Genomic DNA, 13006 nt, shown 5'->3' with positions numbered 1-13006 from the left:
GGAGTCCCAGATGGGCGAGAATCCTTCCCCAAAACAGTCTTAGACTGTGAACATCCCATTATAGTGCACTCACCAAAAGGGAGCAAGCCCTTAAGCGATTGACCAAACAAAAGACACCCAGAATAAGGGCCTGACTCTCAACCTAGGAGGGAGGTTTGGGACTGAGAGGACTTATTACCCAGATCCAACGCCACTGGGGAGACGACAGAGCACAAGGGGCTCATGCAAGTATCTTGCTCGAATCCACGGCAGCTTTGGAGATGGGAGGAAGACTGCTTTGGATCCCAATTCTGACACCAAAAATGTCAACCAAAAGGACCATGAACTGTAAAGAGGCAAAAAGACAGTTTATTTGAGGTCTTAGAATTGCAATTCGGGGATCACAGATTCTGGAGGAATCCAGAATAGTGTCCCACTGGAAGAAAATAACAGATTTTTCTATAGGAAAAAGAGGGCAGTTAATATAGGCTTTCATAGGTTGTTTACCAAGAATTTGGACTGGAGGGTAAAATTGTTCTTTACACACAATTGGGTTTTGGAATGCATCTCATTCATTACTAGGGAAAGGTATGTTTTCTTTAGTCCAGAACAAATCCAGTTCTCAGCATTATTCTTTTCTTTTAGCAACACAGGAACTATTCAGCAGTTTTAATTTAGAGCGTTCAGCAAAAGTCCAGCATGAACAGCAAACATGGAGGTCCTCAGGTCACATGTCATTCATTCCTGACATAGTTCTTTTCACAACTCATACCAGCTTTCCCAAAGTAACCTGGATGATATTTGTAAAAGTTGATCCGGTGTTGATGCATGCCACCAGCATTACCCTGGCCTCCTGGGTACTTCTGGTGTTTGCCAGTGCAGTCATGGCTATGGCTCACGTGACCCTTAAGTGTTTGGGTCTTCCTTAGTCTGGATGGCATGTCGGCAGCCAAGATCTGTGATCAGTGATCTTTGATGTTACTGCTACAATTCACTGAAGGCTCAGATGATGGTTAGAAGTTTTTAGCAATAAACTATTTTTAAATTAAGGTATGTACATTGTTTTTTAAGACACAATGCTATTGCACGCTTAATAGACTACAGTATAGTGTAAACATAACTTTTATATGCATTGGGAAACCAAAACATTTGTGTGACTTGCTTTATTGCAATAATCTCTTTATTGTGGTAGTCTGGAACTGAACCTGCAATATTTCTGAGGTATGCCTATATACAGACAAAGACCTCTGTTTTAGGCAGATGTGGACCCACCTCCAAATTTAGATCTGATTTGCTGTAGCTATTTAAATGAAGTGAAAATAATTGAAGAACTCTTGTTTCTAAATCTGTCAGCAGCTAACCTGTAAACATGAAGCTTATTTGAGAGAGAATATTTTCTTTATATGTGAACTTCTTAAACATTTTTAACATTAGGTACTATATAAATATAGGACTTTTGTCTACTGGGTGGAATTTGGGGATCCTGGAGACTACTTGAAAGTTTATAATACTATCAAATTTGTTGTGAATACTGGTGTCCTATGTATGTTTTGTTAATGATTTACATCACCCATACTTCTCACTTACCTTGTACCTTGTTCTTCCTTGCTTGTTTATCTCTCTACTTCTTTCTTCAGTATATCTGTCAACACCAAGTCATGAGCTTCTTGAGTTTGACACTGAGAAACAGATGTATGCTTAATAGTGTTAGCATGGCCAGATTGCAGTCTTTTTGCAAAACTCTGTGCACTTATGTGTTCATTTTCCCACACCACCTCCAATTCTAAGGATCTGAAGGGAAAATATTTTTTCTCAGTTTAATTTTCCATGATGAGCTGCTTTTGTCATTAGCAGTAAGAAAATGATAGTTTTGGGGTGACCTATATGATTTTCTGAGATCAGGTGAGTACTTTGACTCAGTTTAGTATTTCTATTTGTCCAGAATCTTATAAAGTGATCTATTTAATTATTTTCTGAGAGGATGAAAATAATTTAAAAGAATTCTCCACTAGGCTCTGATATGAGAGGGTGTTCACTTGGGTTTGAGTATTTGAGTAAATTATTACTGTCTTTATAATTGTTGATAAGCTTTTCAGAATCTTATGTAGGAAATTTTTTCTTCCCTATTTGGCACTTAATTGGCGGAAACAGCCTATCTGCTTGTTTTTTCAAATTATAAATTTTATTTTTGAAATAAAGGTTTATCGTCCCAGAGAATTCTGAAAATGTTTTTGTTTTCATGCAGGTAAAAATGACTTAATTTATAGTAAATATCACTGAATACTGAGGTCCTTTATAGGAATGAATATTCTTATGCTTCATGCTAAATTAATCATAAGATGGTACGAATTGGAAGTAACCAGTAACTGAGGTAACAGAGGAAAGCTGTATTACCTTTTTCTACGGATAATCCTGAGAGCCATTTTGTGGTAAAATTTCAATTATCAGTATTCTGTCTTAATATTGGTTTGTGGACTCTCTTGCTGAATGTGCCTTTTCCTATATGCTAGTGATGAATTCATTACCGTGTTTTTTTTCATCCCCCATAGTCTATATGTGCTTTTGAGTTAAGATGATAAATAATGGTGCTGTTTATTGAAATCGGGAACCCTGGAGGAAAGCAGATTTATGTGTGTGTGGGGGGGAGATCACTAATTTGTTTTTGTATTGGTTATTTTTGAGACATGTGAGATGAGCAAGTGGAAATGTCAAGTAGGCAGTTCGTTATATGGATCAGGAGCTCAGAAGAGTAGTGTCTGAGTAAATGTGAGTCATGTCAGTAAATTAGCTATCTGGGGAAAGAATGAGGAGCGAGATGAGAAGGTGAGCCAAGTCCATTTCCTGAGGATCTACAATGTTTCAAGGATACTGAAAAGAGCAAAGAAATTGGAGTAAAAGAAAATTAAAGTATGGTATCACAAAAACGCAAATAGAAGAGAGTGGTTGGTCAACTGTGACATGCTACAACAAGGTCAAGTAAGATAAGGACATCATTGGTGATGAACCATCATTTATTTGGTTCTTGTTGAAATTTTAGAAGAAAGATGCTAGTCAAGTAAATAATGCAGGGTAAATTACTCTTTAATAAGTTAATTTTAAAATTTACGAACAGTAAAATTCACTCTTTTTCATGTAAGGTTCTGAGCTTGGACAAATGTGTAGAGTTGTGTAACCACCACCACAATCAAGGTATAGATTAGTCCCATCATCCCCCCCGCCACCCCCTGCAATTCCCATTGGTGCCTACCCCTGGGCCTAACCTCTGACAACTGCTAATCCCTTCTCCATGCCTTATAGTTTTACCTTTTCCAGAATGTCCTATAAATGGAATCATACAGTATGTAGCCTTTTGAGGCTGATTTTTCCCATTTACTATATAATGTATTTGAGATTCACCCATGTTGTTGAATATATCAATAGATCATTCCTTTTCATTGCTGGATAGTATTCCCCCTTCCTCTCTCCCCTTCCCCTGGAAACCAGTGATATGAATTCTTTCCCTATAGCATTTTTTCAGTGTCATATACATGTAATCATACAATATTTAGCCTTTTGGGTTTGGATTCTTTGTCAGCACAATGCATTTAAAATTTATCCATGTTGTTACAAGTATCAATAGTCTTTTCCTTTTTATTGATGAGTAGTATTCTATTCTTTCTCCACGTTGAAGGACATCTGGAATGTTTCCAAAAAAGTTATGAACAAAGCTGCTATACACATTCATGTATAGAGATTTTTGTGTTAACATAAGTTTCCATTTATCTCAGGTAAATATTCTCCTACTGGTTTCTGACCTCCATGATTTCTCATAAGAAGTCTGCAGTTATTTAAGTTGATGTCTATGTAATGTGTTTTTCTCTCATTACTTTCAAAACTTTTTCCTTTTTTCTTCTGATTTAGAGTAGTTTAATTCAGTTATGTCTTGAGGTGGCTTTCTTTAATTTTATACTTTTTGGGTTTCACTGAGCTTCTTAAAACTGTAAATTTATATTTTTCACCAAATTTGGGAAATTCTCAGCCTTTTTAAAAAAATAGCTTTATTGAAACATAATTCACATGCCACATAATTCAGCCATTTAAAATGGACAACCTTGTGTATACTTAGTATACAGTATTCACAAATATGTACAACTATCACCACAGTCAATTTTAGAACTTCTTTGTCACATCAAATAGAAAGATTTTACTTTAGTTTTAGCTATCACCCCCATCTCCTCATCCCCCAGCCCTAAGGAACCACTGATTTACTTTCTGTCTCTACAGACTTTCCTCTTAACATTTTATGTGAATTGAATTGCCATTATTTATTTAATTTTTTCTGTATTACTGTTTTCTTTTTCTGTGATGTTAATGATATAGATTTTAGATCTTCTGATATTGTTCCACATGTCTCTAAGACTCTGTTCATTTGCTTTTAATCATTTTCACTCTCTTCTTCATATTGGTTAATTTCTATTGATCTGTCTTCATTTATTATTTCCTCTGCCATCTCCAGTCTTTTATTGAGCCCATCCAGTATTTTAAAAATATTTCATACATTGTAATTTTTAGTTTTAAAGTTATTTACATTTGATTTTTTTTATAGTTTCTTTTTCTCTGCCTATAACTTTTAATCTTCCCATTCAAGTGTGTTTATTTTCACCCAAAAGAGCATAGTTATAATAGCTGCTTAAAGTCCTTGTTAGCTGTTTCAACATTGGAGTTGTCCTGGAATTGATACCTGCTGATTTTGATTGTTTCAGCAAGCAGTCTGTGTGGTTAGGTTCAGACTCCCAAGTTTTATCTCTCCCTCTCTGGATGATGGTTCCAATGTTAAATATGTTTTCAGAGTGTTTGGGTCAGCACCCTGCATTTGCCACTTAGTGCCTGTGCTAAGTCAGTGGTTTAGTCTGAGACTTGAACAGTGATTGATATTGCAGTTCCATTTTCAAAGCCTTTGTTAGACTTCTTTGGTTCTATTCCACACATGTGCAGTTTGCTGTTGAGGCCAGGACTGTGTCTGTTCATACACAGAATTAGGGAATATCCTTTTCCCATTTGATCTCCTCCATGATTTCCTCTACGGATTCTCCAGTTGACATGGACCTTTTATTCTTGTTCCTCTGACCAGAAATTTGAATTTCTCTCATAGTCTTAGCCTTTCATGCTGTTACGTAGCTTTGCACTGTTGGGGCTGCCTGTTGGGGTGAAGTGAAGGAGAGAGTGAAAAAAACAACAACAGGGATTACCCCCCATACTATTCTTATATGAGCCTCTTTTTCTGGTTCCTCTGACCAGAGAGAGAGGTTTTCTCATGAATGAGGCTTGCCTTGGAGCAGGAATGGCAGTCAAAAAAGGGAAAAAAAGTGGGAAAGAAAGAAAAATTAGGGTTCTCCTTATGCTCACCAGCTCAAAAGTGTGTCTTTTTCTGGTCCTCTGTTTAGAAAGTGGGATTTCTCTTGGAAATTTTGTTCATACAGGCGTTCCATGACTCAGTCTCTCCTTGGGTCAAAATCAAGAGATAAAGGTGAAAAATAAACCCAAGAAACTCACCAGAGTACTAGTTACTATTCAAATTTTGATTTCCCTTCCTAATCTGCTTGCTATTATTTAGTTTTCGGAGTCCTCAGGTAGTTGCTTTTTGTGTTTTGTCCAAAGTTTTTAGTTAATAATCAGAGGAGAGATAGTCTTATTCCATCTTGGCTGTCACCAGAAGCTCTATTTAATTTACTTTTTTCTTCTCTCTTTCTTTTTTAATATTTTAAAAATTTTCTGTGGATTCATAAATAGACAGTGGTAAAATTTAGACCATCTTGCTGTTGCTTAATTTTCAAACATCTTAGATCAGTGGTTGGCAGACTTTCTGTTAAGGGCCAAATAGTAAATATTTTAGGCTTTACAGGCATAGGTTCTCTGTCAACTGTTCAACTCTGCTGTTGAAGTGAGAAAGCAGCCATAGATAATATGGAAACAAATGGATGTGTCTGTGTTCCAGTAAAATATTATTTATAAAAACAGCGGGCCAGATTTGGCCCATGGGCTACAGCTTGCAGACCCTTGATCTAAGTTCTCTACGCTTACTCCTTCCTGAAGTATTGCTTGAAGAGTATTATTACCCACTAAGCTTTGTATTTTGAAATAATTTTGTTTCCATGGCCATTTATATTTTTCTCCTATAGTTTATTATTTCTTCTGTAGAGTAACTCAAATTTTAATTGAACTGATCGAAAGGAAAGGAATTCACAACAGTGCAATTATATGAAACTCTTCCCATCCTAATTTGCTTTGAATATATCCTCACAATAAATTTCCTCTGTGGTATTTTTCCTGTCTCATAAATATTTGGTTCGGGACAGTCCTAGTGAATGTATACATGTCATATGTTTAGTGTATGTTCATTCACCATAGCAAAGCTCTAAACAATATGAAATGAAATACACAGCTCTGAAATTCAAGGATTTTCAAAGACAATCTGGAAATCATATTAATAATGTTCCTTTTTTAAGTACCTTCTATGTGTCCTTTGTCCTTTTGTGTTTCAGTAAGTGTGGATCTTGTTAAATTGTGAAGGGCAGTGCCTAGGGTTATATTTTTCTTAGTTACTACTCTTGTTCTATTACTCTTGAACTTCAGTTTTTGAACAATATTTTTCAGGTGAATGGTCTTAAAATGGTTGATGAGCCAATGGAAGAGGGAGAAGCAGATTCTTGCCAAGTAAGTACTCATGTTAACTTATTAAGCTACATTTTTAGACTATAAGGAAAGAGAATAATGTGAAAGGAGAAAATCTTCTGTCAATTAAATAAATGTATTTAGGTAAGTTAATAAGCAAATCCAATTATTAATAAAACGGCAACAGTTCAAAATATAGGCCAGATTTTCTTGCCAGAAATTCTTATCCATAAAGTTTTTTTTTAACAACTTTATTGGGGCATAATTTGCATGCCATGAAATTTACCCATTTTAAGTGTAATGGATGAAGTTTTTATTACCAGTATATGAGTAACTGGATTATTTAAATATAGAATCCTCTGAATTAAATAAGACTGTCTTCAACTTTAGGGTAGAAAGGAGATCTAATGAGAAAATATTTAACTAAAAGGATAAATTGAGGTCATTTAAAATCTATTTCCTGGCTTTCAAAAAGGACTGCATGTAAATTATTTCAGAAATTTCTAACTGGTTTAAAAGACTGCTTAGCTATTAGGCAGGCCATTCTATGCAAGGCCTGTAATCCTAGTCTCCCGTTTTACAAGATCTAGTTATACAGAAGAGAGTTCTTAAGATTTTAGGGAGGGTCTGACTGAAGTAGACATCCCCATCGATGTTGTTATTTTGATTATCATTTCTATAGATATTTTCATAGAATTGTAGATTTTGTTTAAACCTGGAAGGAGCCTCAGAGATAGTATTCTATAATACCTTCATTGTATAGATAAGTCTACTGAGACCTGTAGAGGTTATTATGATTTATACTAGGCCATAAAACTAACAAGTAGCAGAATCAAGGCTTAATGACCCAGTGTGCCTCATGTTAGGTCAGTTGTGTATTGTGTAGATGCAAAGAAGTGGAAAATAAGGAAAGCACTGTTCTTTTCTTATTTAGTTGTGGATAAAATCATCCTTCATGTCTTTATTTTCCCCCTGAAACCGGTTAAAGTGAATTTTTCTCAGATAGGAACCAGCAGAGAGATTAAAATTGGGTTTGTCCAATACTCTCCTTTGAAATGTCCTATGTAAAAATCAACTTTCTCTGCAGATACTGACGTTGTAACAATAATCTCAGTTCTGATTAACAAGATGGGATGTAAAATGTTGTCATTTTAGCTTTTGTAATTTACATAATAGCTTTTATGTTAATTTTGAATGTAATTAAATGTAAACTTCTATCAAAATCATCTAGAGCTTTATCTGCAGATCATACGCGCTAAGGCATAGTAATATTTATGTTGCTAGTTTATAAACGATAGAGTGTAAGGAAATACAAAGGCAATGGGGAAGTGTGTATTTCAGTATTAATAAATTAACAGGGAAATACCATGCCCCACAGCACAGGAGGAAAAAAAAATGTGTGTGTGTATGTATGTATGTGTACATGTGTAGCCAATGTAAACACATAGACATATACATAGGGTTTTTGTTAAATATTTACTTTTCTAACTTTAATAAAAAAAATGATGGTACAAATGAACTTATTTACAAAACAGAGTCACAGATGTAGAAAACAAACTTATGGTTACCAAAGGGGAAGGGGGGAGGGATAAATTGGGAGATTGGGATTGACATATACACACTACTATATATAAAATAGATAACTAATAAGAACCTACTGTATAGCACAGGGAACTCTACTCAATGCTCTGTAATGACCTATATGGGAAAAGAATCTAAAAAGTAGTAGATGTATGTATATGTATAACTGATTCACTTTGCTGTACAGCAGAAACTAACACAGCATTGCAAATCAACTATACTCCAATAAAAATTAATCTTAAAAAATCAGCCAAGAAGTACAGTTTTAATGGAAAGACAGTAAAAATATAGTGCTCGATGTTAATGTGATTTACATTAGGCAGTCAACTTCAGTGGCTAGAAAGGGGAATCTAAAGTTTTGCAGAATAAGAAACCTAGAATCACTTCCAAGGATTTGATTTAATTTGTGGCCTGCGTTATTGGGACTTAAAGCATTACGTATTTCTGCTGTGTGAGAGTTCAGATATTCATTTTGTGTCAGTTAAATGATCTGGGTGATAAGAAACACTAACCATATAAATTTTATTTTATTTTTTAACTTTTTTGCCTTGCCTCGCCTGGCTCCTGAGTCTAGCCCACAACTGATCACGGGGCCATGGGAATACTTGGTGCTGCGTGGATTGGATTTGACCAAAATCCTGGGTAGAGAACAGGGGAAAAGTGGGTTCCCAAAGGAAATTCTGGGAGCTGTTTTACCAGATGAGAGATGCTCCCTACTCTCTCTGAGCGAGGCAGGACAGAGAAAACACTGGATTGAGAGGAGGCCTGGGTTCCCATTCTGGTTCTGCTGTGGACTCACTGTGTGACCTTGAACAAGTTACTTATTAACTTCTCTGGGCCTGGCTGTAAAATGAGGGGGTGAGGTGGGATGCTCTCTAAGGGACCTTCCAGCATCAACAACCTTACCACTCGGGGGACTTTCCCATCTGTTTAGTCCATCTGTTTTCTTGTGCCTCTAGATTCTAGTAGTAAGAATCCTTAGAAAACCTGGTGGGATTTTTGTAGGGAAAGTTTCGGAGAGTAGGGCTAAGTTTGGGATCTGTAGCAGGGCTAGAGAGGCTTAATTTTCCACATGAAGGACTGGGTTCATGGGAGAATTTGAGGCCTGAGCAAATGGCCAGGGACTACTAAGATTTAGGGCTTGTCTGCCACTGGGGTTAAACCTCACCCTGTGCCTGGTGTCAGGGCTTAGTGTGTGGCCAGAGTTGGGGTCATTTTGAGCATTGGGGTCATTTATTTTTTTTTACTTTTCGAATTTTATTTTATTTATTTTTTTATACAGCAGGTCCTTATTACTCATCAATTTTATACACATCAGTGTATACATGTCAATCCCAATCGCCCAATTCATCACACCCCCACCCCCATCCCCCTGCCACTTTCCCCCTTTGGTGTCCATACGTTTGTTCTCTATATCTGTGTCTCAATTTCTGCCCTGCAAACTGGTTCATCTGTACCATTTTTCTAGGTTCCACATATATGTGTTAATATACGATATTTGTTTTTCTCTTTCTGACTTACTTCACTCTGTATGACAGTCTCTAGATCCATCCACGTCTCAACAAATCACCCAATTTCGTTCTTTTTTATGGCTGAGTAATATTCCATTGTATATATGTACCACATCTTCTTTATCCATTTGTCTGTTGATGGGCATTTAGGTTGCTTCCGTGACTTGGCTATCGTAAATAGTGCTGCAATGAACATTGGGGTGCATGTGTCTTTTTGAATTACGGTTTTCTCTGGGTATATGCCCAGTAGTGAGATTGCTGGATCATATGGTAATTCTATTTTTAGTTTATTAAGGAACCTCCATACTGTTCTCCGTAGTGGCTGTATCAATTTACATTCCCACCAGCAGTGCAAGAGGGTTCCCTTTTCTCCACACCCTCTCCAGCATTTACTGTTTGTAGATTTTGATGATGGCCATTCTGACCAGTGTGAGGTGATACCTCATTGTAGTTTTGATTTGCATTTCTCTAATAATTAGTGATGTTGAGCAGCTTTTTATGTGCTTCTTGGCCATCTGTATGTCTTCTTTGGAGAAATATCTATTTACGTTTCTGCCCGTTTTTGGATTGAGTTTTTGGTTTTTTACTATTGAGCTGCATGAGCTGTTTATATATTTTGGAGATTAATCCTTTGTCCATTCATTCGTTTGCAAATATTTTCTCCCATTCTGAGGGTTGTCTTTTCATCTTGTTTATGGTTTCCTTTGCTGTGCAAAAGCTTTGAAGTTCCATTAGATCCCATTTGTTTATTTTTGTTTTTATTTCCATTACTGTAGGAGGTGGATCAAAAAAGATCTTGCTGTGATTTATGTCAGAGAGTGTTCTTCCTATGTTTTCCTCTAAGAGTTTTATATTGTCTGGTCTTATATTTAGGTCTCTAATCCATTTTGAGTTTATTTTTGTGTATGGTATTAGGGAGTGTTCTAATTTCATACTTTTACATGTACCTGTCCAGTTTTCCCAGCACCACTTATTGAAGAGACTGTCTTTTCTCCATTGTATATCCTTGCCTCCTTTCTCATAGATTAGTTGACCAGAGGTGTGTGGGTTTACCTCTGGCCTTTCTATCTTGTTCCATTGATCTATATTTCTGTTTTTGTGCCAGTACCATATTGTCTTGATTACTGTAGCTTTGTAGTATAGTCTGAAGTCAGGGAGTCTGATTCCTCCAGCTCCATTTTTTTCCTTCAAGACTGTTTTGGCTATTCGGGGTCTTCTGTGTCTCCATACAAATTTTAAGATTTTTTTGTTCTAGTTCCGTAAAAAATGCCTTTGGTAATTTGATAGGGATTGCATTGAATCTGTAGATTTCTTTGGGTAGTATAGTCATTTTCACAATATTGATTCTTCCAATCCAAGAACATGGTATATCTCTCCGCCTGTTGGTATCATCTTTAATTTCTTTCGTCAGTGTCTTATAGTTTTCTGCATACAGGTCTTTTGTCTCCCTAGGTAGGTTTATTCCTAGGTATTTTATTCTTTTTGTTGCTATGGTAAATGGGAGCGTTTCCTTAATTTCTCTTTCAGATTTTTCATCATTGGTGTATAGGAATGCAAGAGATTTCTGTGCATAAATTTTGTATCCTGCAACTTTACCAAATTCATTGATTAGCTCTAGTAGTTTTCTGGTGGCAGTTTTAGGATTCTCTATGTATAGTATCATGTCATCTGCAAACAGTGACAGTTTTACTTCTTCTTTTCCAATTTGTATTCCTTTTATTTCTTTTTCTTCTCTGATTGCTGTGGCTAGAACTTCCAAAACTATGTTGAATAATAGTGGTGAGAGTGGACATCCTTGTCTTGTTCCTGATCTTAGAGGAAATGCTTTCAGTTTTTCACCATTGGGAATGATGTTTGCTGTGGGTTTTTCCTATATGGCCTTTAATATGTTGAGTTAGGTTCCCTCTATGCCAATTTCTGGAGAGTTTTTATCATAAACGTGTGTTGAATTTTGTCAACAGCTTTTTCTGCATCTATTGAGATGATCATATGGTTTTTATTCTTCAATTTGTTAATATGGTTTATCACATTGATTGATTTACATATACTGAAGAATCCTTGCATCCCTGGGATAAATCCCACTTGATCATGGTGTATGATCCTTTTAATGTGTTGTTGGAATCTGTCTGCTAGTATTTTGTTGATGATTTTTGCATCTATATTCATCAGTGATATTGGTCTGTAATTTTCTTTTTTTGTAGTATCTTTGTCTGGTTTTGGTATCAGGGTGATGATGGCCTCATAGAATGAGTATGGGAGTGTTCCTTCCTCTGCAGTTTTTTGGAAGAGTTTGAGAAGGATGGGTGTTAGCTCTTGTCTAATTGTTTGATAGAATTCACCTGTGAAGCCATCTGGTCATGGGCTTTTGTTTGTTGGAAGATTTTTAATCACAGTTTCAATTTCAGTGCTTGTGATTGGTCTGTTCATATTTTCTATTTCTTCCTGGTTCAGTCTCGGAAGGTTGTGCATTTCTAAGAATCTGTCCATTTCTTCCAGGTTGTCCATTTTATTGGCATAGAGTTGCTTGTAGTAGTCTCTTAGGATGCTTTGTATTTCTGCGGTGTCTGTTGTAACTTCTCCTTTTTCATTTTTAATTTTATTGATTTGAGTCCTCTCCCTCTTTTTCTTGATGAGTCTGGCTAATGGTTTATCAATTTGGTTTATCTTCTCAAAGAACAAGCTTTTAGGTTTATTGATCTTTGCTATTGTTTTCTTTGTTTCCATTTCATTTATTTCTGCTGTGATCTCTATGATTTCTTTCTTTCTGCTAACTTTGTGTTTTGTTTGTTCTTCTTTCTCTAGTTCCTTTAGGTGTAACGTTAGATTGTTTGAGATTCTTCTTGTTTCCTGGGGTAGGCTTGTATAGCTATAAACTTCCCTCTTAGAACTGCTTTTGCTGCATCCCATAGGTTTTGGATCGTCGTGTTTTCATTGTCATTTGTCTCTAGGTATCTTTTGATTTCCTCTTTGATTTCTTCAGTGATTTCTTGGTTATTTAGTAACGTATTGTTTAGCCTCCATATGTTTGTGTTTGTTACGATTTTTTCCCTGTAATTAATTTCTAATCTCATGGCGTTGTGGTCAGATATGACCATATGTGCTTGATATGATTTCAATTTTCTTAAATTTACTGAGGCTTGATTTGTGACCCAAGATGTGATGTATCCTGGAGAATGTTCCGTGCGCACTTGAGAAGAAAGTGTAACCTGCTGTTTTTGGGTGGAATGTCCTATAGATATCAATTAAATCTGTCTCGTCTATTGTGTCATTTAAAACCTCTGTTT

General features: G+C 36.1%; 1 protein-coding gene across 12 annotated transcripts in view; it reads left to right on the top strand.

The window, feature by feature from the left end:
- The window catches only part of RPS6KA6 (ribosomal protein S6 kinase A6), a 199663-nt gene that overhangs the window by 81861 nt on the left and 104796 nt on the right, over positions 1-13006 (top strand). For all 12 annotated transcript variants that reach the window (XM_061177704.1, XM_061177714.1, XM_061177703.1 and 9 more), the window contains one exon: positions 6613-6672. In XM_061177704.1, coding sequence (XP_061033687.1) covers positions 6613-6672 — 60 coding nt within the window. The remainder of the gene's footprint in view (positions 1-6612; positions 6673-13006) is intronic.

The sequence above is a fragment of the Eubalaena glacialis genome, chromosome X, assembly GCF_028564815.1.
Source record: "Eubalaena glacialis isolate mEubGla1 chromosome X, mEubGla1.1.hap2.+ XY, whole genome shotgun sequence".
NCBI lineage: Eukaryota > Metazoa > Chordata > Mammalia > Artiodactyla > Balaenidae > Eubalaena > Eubalaena glacialis.
This window is presented reverse-complemented; position numbering and strand designations above follow the sequence as displayed.